This window comes from Streptopelia decaocto (genome assembly GCF_964273445.1).
Source record: "Streptopelia decaocto genome assembly, chromosome: 15".
NCBI lineage: Eukaryota > Metazoa > Chordata > Aves > Columbiformes > Columbidae > Streptopelia > Streptopelia decaocto.
In genome coordinates, this window is record NC_138670.1 from 9,766,202 (window position 1) to 9,780,112 (window position 13,911).

The 13,911-nt window shown below is 42.6% G+C and overlaps 1 protein-coding gene across 3 annotated transcripts in view; it reads right to left on the minus strand.

The window, feature by feature from the left end:
- The window catches only part of SFI1 (SFI1 centrin binding protein), a 28,383-nt gene that overhangs the window by 4,347 nt on the left and 10,125 nt on the right, over window positions 1-13,911 (minus strand). For all 3 annotated transcript variants that reach the window (XM_082066388.1, XM_082066389.1, XM_082066387.1), the window contains exons 11-28: window positions 13,241-13,333; window positions 12,743-12,840; window positions 11,679-11,760; window positions 10,608-10,786; window positions 10,294-10,369; window positions 9,423-9,518; window positions 8,979-9,055; window positions 8,210-8,312; window positions 7,606-7,702; window positions 6,978-7,138; window positions 6,496-6,570; window positions 6,134-6,208; window positions 5,617-5,757; window positions 4,624-4,865; window positions 3,552-3,647; window positions 2,173-2,428; window positions 1,338-1,485; window positions 475-598 (exon numbers count right to left, since the gene is read on the minus strand). In XM_082066388.1, the coding sequence (XP_081922514.1) occupies window positions 475-598; window positions 1,338-1,485; window positions 2,173-2,428; window positions 3,552-3,647; window positions 4,624-4,865; window positions 5,617-5,757; window positions 6,134-6,208; window positions 6,496-6,570; window positions 6,978-7,138; window positions 7,606-7,702; window positions 8,210-8,312; window positions 8,979-9,055; window positions 9,423-9,518; window positions 10,294-10,369; window positions 10,608-10,786; window positions 11,679-11,760; window positions 12,743-12,840; window positions 13,241-13,333 (2,219 nt within the window). The remainder of the gene's footprint in view (window positions 1-474; window positions 599-1,337; window positions 1,486-2,172; window positions 2,429-3,551; window positions 3,648-4,623; window positions 4,866-5,616; window positions 5,758-6,133; window positions 6,209-6,495; window positions 6,571-6,977; window positions 7,139-7,605; window positions 7,703-8,209; window positions 8,313-8,978; window positions 9,056-9,422; window positions 9,519-10,293; window positions 10,370-10,607; window positions 10,787-11,678; window positions 11,761-12,742; window positions 12,841-13,240; window positions 13,334-13,911) is intronic.

The window sequence follows — 13,911 nt, forward strand, 5'->3', positions numbered from 1 at the left end:
CCCCTCCAAGTCCCATTTTCTCTTAAGCATTTTTGTAAATGTCTTCTTGTTCTAGCAGAGAAGTTGTCAAACCCCAGCCATGTAATTTTTTTAATTGACAGTTAGAAAAGCAAAGTCTTCACTCCTCATGGTAAAAGAACTAAGAGCTAAATTTCAGCTGCTTTGCCAAGTTCATTTGTACTGCCTTCAGATTACACCCAATGATACCTTTGTCATTCTTTTCTACAATTGCTGCCAAAGGTATAATTAAACCACTAGCTGACTACAAAAGAAGTTGCTCATGTACTCTCTCCCACCTGGAGTAAACTCTTAAAAGGAGAAAAATCAACATCTCTAGAACTTTTCTATTTCATTCACAGTTCTGCTGTGGACAGATTGGTTATTTTCAAAGTAGATACATTGAAAAAAAAAAAACAAAACAGTACTGAGTTGACAGCATGAAGAAAGTCTGGCTAAAGGGGCTTTGCAACATACTTGAGTTCTTGCTTCCTGCTGAAGTAGTACTGCATCTGCTGTTGGATGTGTCGGAGTTCAACTTCCAGCCTTCTCTCTAATATCATTTCTTCTCTGGAACTGTGGTCCCTTTCTTCCCCTTCAGCTGAATGGAACATAAAGTCATAAGCAATGGAAGTAGAGCAAACTGATGCTGTTTCTACTTATCAAGGAAAGTCAGGTTAGTAGACAGGACACACAGAACCCTCCTGAGTCCTCTTCACCCATCCTGTCACCCTGTGACATGTACCTATTCACTCAAAAGATCAGGCACAGTGAGAGGGCAGGAGTGCCAACAGCATTAAAAGCTCCCAGTTTAAACATACAAAAAAGATAAGAAGTGCTCTAGTGAGTGGTTTAGTACTACAAATGTTATTTTAGTCTATTCATGATTTAGTGCTTTACATCCACTCTAGGAGTAAATAGTAAGTCTGGTCCCATGGAACGCAAACTTCATGCCCTTATGTCATGAAAAACCATCTTGCGAGGTGCTCAGACACCACCCATCCCCTTTACAACCATAGCATGAGTATGGAGAAGACTGAAAGAACCTTATTGGGCGAGTTCTGCTGTACCTTCAGCTGCCGTACACAAATGCCCCAGCACTTGAGCACCTTCTCGCTAAAAGCAGCTGAGCCCTAGCAGTTCCCATCCTGAAATCCCTACAACAGGGTGTTCTTTACCCCCTGACTCAGCAGAGTCCACGGAATGACTGACATTCCGCACCTCCTGATGCAGGTGTACAAGAGCGCCTTGTCTCCCTTACGTTTTGTGGAGTTGACTTGTAGTCATGCATGTATTGGGAGAGGATGTGCAACTGCTACAGTTTAGATCTGAGGACCCACCTGCAGTTTGGTGACTCCATTTTCTCAATGAGTCTTCAGGTGATGGAAAATGTGGATGCAAGTTTGGTTGCAACTTCTTCTCCACAAAGTCCTGTTGAGGGTCTTGGGAATGGGCTCCTTTGTGACTGCTCACACGCTGAGCTCCTCTCTACAAGGTCAGAATGATACTGTTTTTTTCCTCAAAGGGTTTTCTTGAGTAAGCCCAGCAAGTAGGATGCACCCAACCTACTAAGCCCTACTCAGACATCCCCTGTAGTTGCAGAGCCCCTCTCATAAAATACCACAGACAAAGCAGAGCTCAAGAAATGGGCTCTTATTTCTAGCATGGAGATATTTCAGCAAAATTAACGCCTCACATTTTGTGTGGAATAGAGGAGTTTAAAATGCAAGCACCTACTTGCTGGTTAAGTGAATTTCCATTTTTGAGACTCAGCCACTGCTACTAAACTGAGTTACTCTTAAATCCCTGTAATCTCGTTTACAAACTGTAACTGCTCTGAACTCTCGAAGGAGCAGCACTCTCCAGTCAATTGCTAGGAAAAACATCCTGCTAGGAAGGATGCAAGACCAGGAAAAAGGCATGAATTACAGTACACCACACACGTGGGTTGGTCAGCCTGTGAAATGTTGCTTCAAACTGGTGGTAAACAGTTCTTGGGCGGTCACAGCCAGTTAGTCTGGTTGGCTTTTAAGCTGACAGCTAGAACAAGAAATGAATGGCTCAATCACCAGACAGGCAGGCTAGAGGAGCCACAGGAAAAACCTGCAATAAGCAGCATGAACATTGACAGTAGCTCAGTGAACACACGGGTTTTTCCTTCAGCGATACACTCACCATTTCCACTCCAACTTCCGTTTGGGGCATGAAGGATAAAGGAGACCGTAGCTCTGGCCTCTGAACAGCACGGTGCACGTTGCGTGGTGGTACAGACGGGAGAGCAGCACTTATGAGAGATGGATAGGGACGGGTGGCATTTCCTGTTTGAGGCAGACATTTACAGGTGCTTTCTTCTCTTTGAGGCATTGGCATTAAGTTCCCTGTCTGCGCAGAACATTTGTTCACAGATGTTTGCTGAAAGGGCACCTCTGATCTGTAAAGGAAGACAGAGAACATCTCTGTACATCTCTTGTCCTTTGTAGTCAGAGCAAAAAAAGGGGCAAATGTTGTTATTCCCTTGCATATAACTTTCCACTTAGCTTTTTTACTATGTAGGGGAAACCCCAATTAAAAAATAGAAATAGAGAAAAACACCACAATGGTTTAAAAAAAAAGACAGCAAAGCAAGGTTTTCATTACTTGTACCTGCCCTACTCCAAATCCCCCACATTGATCCAGGCTGAATTCTCTTCAGAGCTAAGAATTCAACCCATTAACAAAATCCAGCCTTATTTTGGTTTGGGGACAAGAGAAGGAGTGGAGCAGAAGCAGAAGTCTCAGATAGGTTTTGACAGGAAACGGAAAGATATTTCCCTTCTCTAAAGCTAATTATAGAACAGTTTAACACAAGTTCAGTCTAAACATCTGCTTAAAAGCAAGTTCAGCTTCTATAGCAAGAGCAGTTTCAGCTCACTCACTTTCAGGACTAAGAAATTATATCATAACTAAAACAAGTACAGACCACTGAAGACAGTGAAACCACCGCTTAGTTGAACAATTTTATGATTTGGGGCAAGTAAAAATATAAAGTAGCTCCTTTTAGAGCAGCAAAGTTGATTCAGCAAGACAAAGACAAATATTTAGTTCTGGCTCTGCATTATCAGAATAGTTAATGATTGCCCAGTAGATTAGTTAAATACAGATACAAACCTGTTGTGGAGTAAATATAATCTGTGAGCCAAAAAACATCCTGCATAACTCAAACTTCCGAGTTTATGTGGCAAGACTGACAGAAAAGGAAACTTATTAGCTAAGCCTACTAATTTTGGAAATAAGTGATGTGCCTTATCTTTCCCTCAAAATATCTCACTAACGAAACAAAGGCCTTGGTTGCTATTTAATTAACTTGAAAGTTCTGTTATTTTTGTCTCCTTCCTGTATGAAATCTAAAGTTTTTAAGATCAACATAGCCTTTTGATAGTATAGAGCAATGCACAGTCCCAAAATTACTGACTGTTCTGTATTACGAAGGTAAGGGGATTTGAGGGAATAAGCATAGCCTAAGGTGCACGGTCAATCACCCTCTTTTTCTCTACTTTTAAATATAGATTTTCTACCTAGTAAAATGAGATATCAGCAGTTCCTTGCTTTCCAGAGATTCCAGAAGGAAGTCAGGCCTCCGTGGTGGTAACCTTGCTCGTCGAATAGCATTTCTGAAAAGAACAAACAGAACCAATAATGCCCCAAGGTTCATGATTATTTTAAATTGGCACAAGCTGGGATTGCAGCTAAAGAACCAGTCCTATTCCTCCATTCATCCCTGCTCTGCAACATTTCCCTTACATGCAATAATAATGTTTAAAGGTTAAATTTTGACCGTTATTTATGTCACAACCTGGTTCACCATATGAATGATTGTGCCAACATGAGGAGTAGTGAAAGGGACAGAACTGAACAAGATAGAACTACTTCTTTTGGCAGCACATCCTAGCTTAAAGAAATGTGAAACTCTAGTCTTATTTCCCTGTAAGACTCCTGTCCTGGACTGAGAATCTCCATGGAAGATTCTTCCTTGCAATTGCCCCATGATCAGAAAGAATTTATTAAGGAATAAATTCCCCCAGGGAACCCCAGGGGGAGATGAAAGTTCAGTTTCTACACAGCCAGGATTCTTGAGGTTTATTATTTCATCAGACCCTATACGTGACTCCAGTGAAAAAAATAAGAGCTTCAGTGACAGCTCTAGGTCACTTGAGCAAGATAAGCTCTCATGCTGGTAAAAGTCACATCACATGCATCTTTCAAATGTTTTGGTGTGTAACTGTTGTTATGACAAATGACCAACTTTTCATGAATTTGTAGTTGTATATTGAGAAATCCATAGTGGGAAAGTATATAGCTGAGCCAATTCTACCCATTGCTGACATGCAAGTATTAATATAAAGTCACAAATTCCTTTACTATATGTGGGCTGATGTATGCATTGTGTAGCAGCTCTTGTATAACTCTGCAACACCAGCCACATGATGCAACATCAGAGGAAGAGTTACAGAAACTGCATGGAACTAGCAGTCATCAGTGTGAAAACTTGGAAATACAAACATGAGAGACACGGACAGATAGACTACATGCATGCCAAACTACATACATGCCAGAGAAACACAGGAGGGACCAGAACTTTACACTCACAGATCACTGAGAACTGAGTCCCCATCAGCAAGGTGAAATGGCAGATAACTGCATTTTGAAAGCCATGGCTCTTCGTCTGCTGAATGTCCTCTTGTCTCAGGCCTAACATCAGGCATTTTACATGTCACTTGCTTCTTCAGAGGAGGCAGAAAAGAACAAGGCATATTTAATTTCTTGGAGAGAGCCTTCTGTTTCCACAGCATGGCACAACGATACACTGACTGCTGAAGGTGGTAGGTTGCCTGCCAATACAGGGATAGAACTAGAGAAGCAACACCACACCACCCAGGGAGAAGAACACCGCAGAAAGGAACTGAGATTTCTGATGACCTCACAGCCACACCAGCTCTCTAAGCTAAATCAGCAGGTCCACTGTGGTAACATTTGGGTAAAGAGAATTAACTAGGTACTTCTGCAGTAAGACAGGCTGCACATTAGCAAATGGAACAATTAGTGTCTTGAAAACCTGGGAAAGCTGCCCGGGAGCAGGAAGAGAGCAATCAATGCAGGCATCCCTATCTTCCCCTCCACACACAGGTCTGGGCTAGTACTCAAAGGCAGAAGTGACACAAGCCCACATTTTAAGGTGTAAGTGGTGCTAAAAGTAAGATAGGATTAGACACAGTCTCTAATTCTTCATTCTAGCACAGAATTTAGAGATCAGACTCTAGCCACATGCAAAGGTTTCATCCAGCAACATTGCCTGTGGCAGGAACTGGACAGTTTTGAAATAGTTTAATTAAGGAAGAATCCCAGTTAGCAACACAAATCTGAAGGGCTCTAGTCTCAACTGAATGAAAGGACAGGGTGCTTTGCTTTGAACCACAGGCAAAAATGTCAGATCCAAACAGGAGCTGAGATGTAGGGCTCCAAGATACATCCACCCACAACCACACACAGAGTAGGTCAGAGCAGATCAGTCCTGGATGTATCTGAGCAATCACTTAGCTCTTTCACCTGCAGCTGGTGCTGGGCTTGCAGCTGTTCCCCCACCTGTTTTGTGTCACTGGTGGCTTTCCAGACAGGGGTTACACCTTCTCTCAGAGAAGCAGTGTGGTCAACTCCTGCGGCTTTTTCAGTGTGATCTTTCTTCTGCTGTTGTCCCTTGGCAAATCTAAACCAAGCATCAAATACCTACAACATGAACAACAGACAGATGCGCGGGTTACAAAGACAGGTTCTGGGCCAGGGACTCCCCCTGCAGACAGGAACACTTTCCCTTCCACTGGATAGGAATAAGCAGAGCTATAGCAACAGCAGGACACTACCACAAGGACAAAGGGACAGGGATTTAAGTCAGCTGAGGCTGGATGGGAAAAAACATGTGCAAATTTTTTAATCAGATAAGAGGATTTAGGGACAGTTTTCCAGTATCCTAAAATAACATCTAGCACCCAAAAGATTAAAGGAAACAGGTATTCAGTGTGCATTCTGCTGATTGCAATCAAATCTGCAATGATCTGCATATCTGCAAATTCACTTGTCTGCCCCAACCCCCGCACACCCTTACCTTCCTCTGCAATGACAGGGACCAGTGCCACAATGCTTGCACTGTCTTCCGCTGTTCCCATCGCTGCTGCAACAGCTATCAGGGAAAAAATTGCAGAGCAACCAGGTTAGGAGTTTACACGTCCCACCCCAGAAACGCCAGCCAGAGCATCAACCAAAGAGGAAGTGCTGGTGGAGCCACAGCACAATAACCTGCTCAGTTCACACACTATCTGGCAAGGTGTCTCTTGTGCTAGTGGAACCAGAAATCCAGAAGATGTTTAAATAAATTTCTGTGGTACTCAGGTGTAAATGGAATACGAAGGAGAAGAAGGGATAAGGATCAGCCAGGAGCTAGATACCTGCCAGGGGACAACTCCTTACCCGTGCCTTCCAGCAAGAGAAGGAAGCAGAGCAAAGTCTGTGAGTCATTAGCTGCTCTCCTTTTCTCCGCAGTAGCTGTAAGGCAACAAAAACAGTGAGTCACTTGCAGACAAACCCCAGCTTCTCTGAGCCAGTGATACCACAGCGGGTACCAAACAGCCTTCATCACCTTCCCTTTGTTCTGTTAAGGCAATATCTAAGTGCCCTGTGGTGTAACCCCATTTGCAGATATCTACAAGCCCTACAAGGATTTCATTAAATGATCCCACACATGGCAAGCCCAGCTTGTTATCTCTTGTGAAATCTGTTAGTTCTATAAAAGCTTCTTCAGGCAAGACACGGGCATGTTCCTTCCCCCACAGTGTCCTGCTCCTCCTCAGCCAAGACCACCGTTCCTTTCATCGGGGGACAGGGTCTGTTCCTCCACACTCACAGCTTCCCACCCTATGTCACCAGCTGGGGAGGCTGCTGATCCTTCTCACCATTTTCCCAAGGTACCACTGATGATACTTCTTCCATTTCACCAGGTACTTCTGGAGCAGGTGTTGCTGGTGGTGCTGCACTGCCCTGTGCTGCTGAGCCCTCAGCACCAGACACTCCCAAGTTAATTTCTTCCAGTGAAGAAACAGGGTCTGTAAATGCACTGTTAGGAGAAGATAAATTAATTAATGTACCAAAAAGAAGTATTAATCTCAGACAAAGTGATGAGCTGCTCTTCCAGACTGTTTTAGCAATACTTAACAGTAACAATACTCAGCACTAGGATGAAGGATTGTGAAACATTTCAGGTAACAGACAACGAGCCATGACCTGCAAGTCCTCCCTGCTGCCATCGACACTCTTTATAATCTTTAGGAGGTGATTTGCCCTCTTTGTACTTCAGAGTCCCCATGTCAAGAATGTGGCTGGTACCATGAAAATGCCTGCAGATTTTGAGGGCCTTTCTGTCATTTCCCATTCTATAGGGACATCCTTTGTAAGCTTAACAGACCATCCAGTCACTTCACCTGTACAGATGACACAAATGACTGCCCTACTAAGCCATGTCTTTCTAAGGATCATACACAGATAACTATATCTTTTGAGAGCTTCCTGTCTCCAGCAGCTCACCTGTCTCCAGGTGTTTCCTGGCCTCCATCACAGCTGTCATCTTCTGCTGACGGTAATACCCCTGTAGCGAGGCAGCGCATCTCCATTGCAGCAACACCTGAAGAGATAATGCAAACCAGATAGAGGACACAGGCTGACACTGCAGCGTTCTTTGGAAGGGAAGTGATGCACTCCACACTCCCATCACCATGACCACTTCCCTCTCAGTTTTTATATAAGGCTCAGCAAGAGAGTGCAAATTTCCTACAAATTAAATACAGCAGTATTTCAGAGGGCTCCCCAGGTATTTTTCAAGGCATTTGTCCTTTCCGTCCCTCTGTCCGCCCACCCCCCCTCACCCGCCAGGTAATACTACTATGCTCTATCACACTACTGTTTTTCCCTTCCTCCTAGGAAACGGAGAGAAAGAAAGGAAGAGGAAAAACCATGAGCTCACTCAGAGACAGTTTCAAAGACGCATGTAAAAAGACGGCACTCCCACTTTTTAGACCCTTCTTAGTAGTGACTCTTAGGCAAAGTTTTTGGTCCTTTGAATTGCATTACCTGACCCCTCCCTGAACTCGCATTGGTACTTAGACCTTGGTATCTGCTGTACAGACCCCACCTTTGACAGGATTGCTCTCCTGTAGTGCTCCTCTGCACAAGTAGTTGCCTTGGCTTCACACCTAAGAGCAAGGGCATTTTCTCTCCACATACACAGAACCCGTCTGAAAGTAAAATATATTTAAAATTTAAAAGCAAACAAAAAAACATTAAGGATGATTCTCACTTGTTCCACTCGGTACCTTCCCACTCACTGGGGAACCAAAATCTGCTGCCTTTGTAAACTCAGTCTTACAAATCAACCTCTGCACCTTCAGAACTCTGCTGAAGAGAGGGCGGTACAAAAACAGAACACCCCCTTAAATCTTGTCTCTTTGGCTGAGTCAGTGAGGCTCTGTAAGTGACTCAAGTTGTATAGCATAGAAACGAAGGAGGTAGTTGAAACTAGAGCAACTACATCCAACACAAAGTAATATTATCTTTTAATTGCTCTCCTCACTATAAAGCAAAATATCCTTTACATCTCCCTCAGGCTGCTTTAATTTCATGGCAGTCAGAATCCACGCACTGCAGGGAATGATACAGTTTGCTGTCTGGGGTCTCTCATAGAACTAAACACAGATTTAAAATGTTAAAGCAAACCAGACAGCAATCCAGGACAAGGCTGACTCTGTAGCTAGATGACCTGCACAGAAATGGCAATGCACAGCAAAGTCAGTTCCCAGCATTGAACACTCACAAATTTACATAGGTGGCAGTGAAAGAAAATGAGTAATTTGACTGCAGTGCAGTCACCTGTCTCTCAGGCTGCACAAGGAACACAGGCTTACCGCAGCAGCAGCCTAGTGTGCTGTTGCTCCTTTTCAGCTACTTGGTATAGAATGCACTGTACGTTATGTTGGTAACTCTGCAAGAAAAGCAGTGAAAGGTAAAATTTCCCTCAAATGTCAAGGAGACATCTGGAAACTCTTAGTAGCAGCAGTACAGTGTAAGAAAAAAGAGGTTACAGCCACTGAAATCAAATGCTGTTTTTCAAGTTGAACAGTCATTACGCACTAGTTAATGCCCGTCAAAGCCACAAGACTACATTGGTTCTTTCGCTCCAAAAGCACTGCCAGAGCTTATACAACCCTATCTACAACAGCCTCTGTTCTACCTCACACACTTGGTGTGTAAGCGCCTGGAGTGAAACAGCGTGGCAGCTCTCCCGTTCTCTCTAAAACACTTCAGCACATACTGACAAGTCTCAGAGAGAAGCGGACATTATCTCCTACCTTCCACGCTGCCAAGGTCTTGCCCAGTAATGTTTGCTGGTAGTGCACATCTGCTTGCACCAACTTCCTCCATTTCTCACGTTGATGATTCACATACTATAAGGAGGGAGGAAAAAAGAAGAGGAAAAAGAATTATATGTACACATGCTGGAGGAGAAACAGGCAACAGCAGAGAGCAGAGCAAAAGACCATTTGCAGTCTCTGGGGAAACATCAATCTTTTATATTGCTATGATAGGTTCTCACTCAAACTGGTGCTGCACTCTGCTATTCCTCCAAAAGGCCCAGTTGAGGCTTTTTTTTTCCCCACTCTTTTTAGGAATCCTGCGATGCAGTTCACTCAAGTCAACAGTTCCAGACCAATGGACTAGTGTCAACTCTAAAATTTCTCACAGATTCTCGAAATACGCTGCAAGGCACATTTGGGACACCGTGTCATGGCAAGAAAAAGGCCCAGCATGAAAGTGAAATGTCATTTGATAGGACCTGCTGTGACCTGTACACAACTACAGACCATACACCATGGCCTTGCTGCAAACTTCTAACTGCAGTAAAGTTTGAGAAGGATAAACACAGTACTGCCTAGGGACAACTTCATCACACTAATTCTGGTTACATTCCCAAATAAATCTCCTAAACTATAGTCCCATTCTCACTATGCCTGGACAAGTAAATGAGAACTCAAATATCTCTCCTCCCTACACAAATTCTGTTCCACCTGCATTGAACTGGTTTTATCCACCTGGAAAGGGAAGAGAGCTTAGGAATGACTAGTGTTTAAAATAAACAATTTAATTTCTAGCCATATGGGTACAAGCAATCAGAACACAAGAAAAAGGATTCAAGCTCTTCTTCGTCTGTTAATCTCTCACCTCCCTCCACTTGTTCCAAGACTGCTGCAGACACTTTGAATAGTGAAATCTTGAAGCTTGCATCTCCTTGAGCCTCCTATAAGAAAAATAATGTAATTATTTCTCCTGCAATGCAATCCATGTTAATGAACCCCTCTAGCACAGGCAGGAGTCCACACTTGCTATTTTCACTATGTCATTTAATGAAAGACAAACCAGTAGATTCCAAAACACAAATAAGGAGTCAGAATCACTGTGAACTAAATGCTGCTTTGTCAAGAATAGGCCACCACGGGGTCAATCCAAATAATTCTCACTTAAAAAAACCTTCTTACTCTGTTTCTCTCTCCTGAGTATTTTTCTTCCACAGACAAAAAGCCTTTAGCAGCAGCAGGTTACTGTAGTGATCTCTTGCACGAACCAAGCTCTCTTGCTCCTCCAAACGCACAGCTGTTTTTCTACGCCACAAGCACCAGGAACAATGCAATAGTTGCCTTTCAAAATGAAGTACAGCCTATAGTGAAAAGAATGTGGCGATGAATTCATGACACAGGCCAGTTACAAACAACAGAAGACAACTCCTTAAAGATGACATGCACAGAACTGTCCAGTGTTCAGTTTCCCCTTCTCACACTGAACAGCAACAGACACATGTCAAAGCCCCTTTGCTGCGAGTTTATGTGAACATGTTCTACAGGTACCTACATGCATGTGGATGGAGAAACTGTTACCAGGAAACAGCAGGCCAGAGAGAGGAAAAACACAAGCTGATAAGTAGCATGTGAAAGACTCCCAAGAATCAATAAGCTCCAGAAACCAGTTGCAAGAACTGATAATCTCAGAACACCAGGACTCAGCCGTATCTGCACAAGGCCACCTGCACACGCTACCATCAAGCTGTGTGACTTGTACCACATAAAAGGCAGCAGTGGTTGCTGTATATAAAGACTACAGGATTATATATGCATCTTAGGAAATTAAGGACCCCCGCAGAGGATTTTCTGGTCACCCACCTAGAAGCAGCTAGTTTGTCAGTACAACCCTGTACTTCTTAAATAGGCTGGGTTTGGCTCTTTATTAACATTGTCTCAACCAGGTAACTATGAAACCGTGAGGGAAAGAGCATGTACATATTTATTTGGTGAAGGAATAAGTCAGTGAGCTGTGTGAATAGTTATCCTATAATAATAGTTATCATCTAATAATAACCTTTTCATGAACAGCTTAACTTTAAAAAGGTGATTTGTAAGTATTGTAATCTGTTTCCCCACCTTGATCGTCCCACTAGGGAAAAGGGAATTTACACCACCTGAGTCCATCTAATGCTCACTGATGTTTTCACAGACAGTGACTATGAAATCCTCCCCTCCGTCCTAAGCAAGGCCAGGTACAAGATTTACATTTACCCTCTTCTCTCCCATTCGGTATTCCTGCTGCTTGCAGGCCTTCAGCAGCCACGTGTCAAATACCTGTTTCATCAACACCCTCCTGCAAGCAAAAAGGGAGAATGTCAGCACAGGAGAGAGTTCCTTCAGAGAAGAGATTGATTTTATGAACATCAAAAGACCAATCCATCTAGAGTTTAGTTACTTGATTGTTTCAAATCATGCAAGCCTTCTTTGGAAATCAGGCAGCTGTACATCCTCATTATTCTCTGGGTTAAAAACCAGACAATTTGTCCCCTGAAATCTTACCCAGAATACATGAAACAAGATTTATGAAATTTCTGAAGTTAATGGAACTCCCTGCTTTTATTCAGATCATTCAAAAGATTGTTCTGACTTCTGACCAACTGATTCTATTTATAAACACAGACAAAGAAAAAATTATATAATAACCTTTTATTTCTTCTCCAATGTAAATATAGTCCACTCCCTCCTCCCTTGGAAATATTTTGAAAATCCTACTATTTGATTTTAAAAAATCCAAACCACAACACAAATCAAACATTGTAATAAGACTTGAAAAAAAGTTATAACAACAAATAACAAAGAGAGGCATGGTCTGATCACACCACTGAAGGGATTCCACCAAAGCTGCCTCTTATGAACAAGGTCAGGTTAGTTGCCTTCATCGAAGCTTCTTCCTCTTTTGATGAAGATAATATGTACTTGCTAGTCTGCATCCTCCCCAGGGATGCACAAGAGTCAACTCCCCCCACTCCTCCCCAAAGTAAAGCAGCAGCAAGCGGTTTGAGCTTTGTCCATGCTCATGCTGCAACCTGCTGCTCTTACCAGTAAAACATCCAGCTATTAAATCTAAACAAGTCTCAGAGTTAGGCTTAATCAATCTCCCTTACACATTTCACGCAGAAACAGAAGATGTAAATTGACCACTTTTCATAGAAAGCGTAACAGCAATTGGCATCAGGATGGTCACGCTCCCCAAGGTATTACCAGATTTTAAATGAGAACCAAAGGCCCACAAATCCCCCATTGGTACAAATTTATAGTAATATTTCTCTGCATACCTGTAGCGGGCATGAGCCACTGATGTTAAGGCCTGCTGCTGCTCTTCCTCCTTCTCTTCCAAACGTGACTTCCAACGGTTCCAGAACTTCTGCAGCACCTGAAACAAAACAAAGATGTGAAAAAACATGGATATCGCGAGAGAAGAATGCAAAGAAATAAATTATGAGATGTCTTACTAAAACTGCATACAGGAGGCAACCATTGGCATATGAAGCACGGCAGCACACTGCAAACTTGTTTTATAACCTGCTATGATTTTTCTCTGGTAAAAGTCACCATAAACATAGGAAAACAGAATATTAAAATAATGTATCTAAGACTGACAGTTGACTTGCATGGGAGATTTTCTGTGGCTAGTAGTATTTAGGAACAAAGGCAAGAATTTAATAAAAAAATATTTTGTAGGTGAAAGTGGAAGCCAATAGGACAGCTAGAGACTAACTAACACAAGAACTTAAAACAAACAAACAAACCAACCAAAAAACAGTGAAACTCACTGTAACTTGATGCTGACGGTATGACAGATTCTTTCTCATTTGCTGAAGATGAGCATTCATGACATTTTGCCAAAGACCCTTCAACCCAAGTTTCTGTAACAACAACAAATATACACAACTTTCAGGTAACGCAAACCAGAAAGCACTGATAAGTTTAGAACCGGCTGCTCCTTACAGACAGTATTATGACAGCATCCTGCCCTAAAATGGCCTTAGAGTCACTGATGGTTTCAATCTATGATCCAAACAGGCCAATTGCCATTCTTTTGATGATCGGTACTGATCCACACTTGAAAATCATTCAGTTCTGAAAAAGTTGGGGGCTTGCTTGTGTCCAGCTTTCAGACAGTCCTCAAGGATTTAAAACAAACAAACAAAACCCAACCACCACCACCACCCAACTGGCCTGCATATGCAATTAGCTGCCTCTGGACTCATGTGAAAAGAAGCATGTATGCATTACTACAGAGAGAAAAAATAACTCTTGTAGCAAAACAGTGTAAGCAGATAGCAACATTTGAAATAGAGGTGAGAATTAAAAAAATAAATTAGGGAAAAATCAAGGGAAAAATGCGATCTCATCGTGAAATGGCCAGGGACCACAGTAGCCTAATGCCATCAAGATTAACTACTTCACCAGTTTCCCAATTGGAAGAATAACTATTCTGGAG